This window comes from Poecilia reticulata, linkage group LG20 (assembly GCF_000633615.1).
Source record: "Poecilia reticulata strain Guanapo linkage group LG20, Guppy_female_1.0+MT, whole genome shotgun sequence".
In the NCBI taxonomy this organism is placed as follows: domain Eukaryota; kingdom Metazoa; phylum Chordata; class Actinopteri; order Cyprinodontiformes; family Poeciliidae; genus Poecilia; species Poecilia reticulata.
In genome coordinates this window covers 26,095,589-26,096,049 of record NC_024350.1, presented here as the reverse complement: position 1 = coordinate 26,096,049, position 461 = coordinate 26,095,589, and the positions used below count along the sequence as shown (strand labels likewise).

Genomic DNA, 461 nt, shown 5'->3' with positions numbered 1-461 from the left:
TACGGTCAATCTGGCGCCCTGCGGACAGGAAGTGACACAGATACGGTCAATCTGGCGCCCTGCGGACAGGAAGTGACACAGATACGGTCAATCTGATACGGATTAAATCTCCTGATGTGATGAAGAGCAGTTTCTCCTAAACACCAAGAAAAGTTTTCAGGTTAGGAATCGTTACATCAGGATGGATGGATGAACAGATGGATGGATGAACAGATGGATGGATAAACAGATGAACGGATGAACAGAGCCCTACCTTGACCAGGTGCGGTGCGTCCTGCCTGTTCAGGGTGAACTTGGGCAGCTGTTCTCGGTGCATCACCCAGGGATGTCTGAGGACTTGAGCCGCCGTCAGTCGCTGATGAGGATCTACATGCAGCATCTTAGACACCAGATCCTACAGACAAGTAGGCCTTCAGCTCAACCCTGGTTAGCATGTATCTCTACAGCTCAACCCTGGTTAG

General features: G+C 50.5%; 1 protein-coding gene across 1 annotated transcript in view; it reads right to left on the bottom strand.

Moving 5' to 3' along the window:
- rps6ka3b (ribosomal protein S6 kinase, polypeptide 3b) overlaps positions 1-461 on the bottom strand; it is a 22,352-nt gene that overhangs the window by 1,781 nt on the left and 20,110 nt on the right. Inside the window, exon 20 of the mRNA XM_008396887.2 lies at positions 254-394. Within this exon, the coding sequence (XP_008395109.2) occupies positions 254-394 (141 nt within the window). The remainder of the gene's footprint in view (positions 1-253; positions 395-461) is intronic.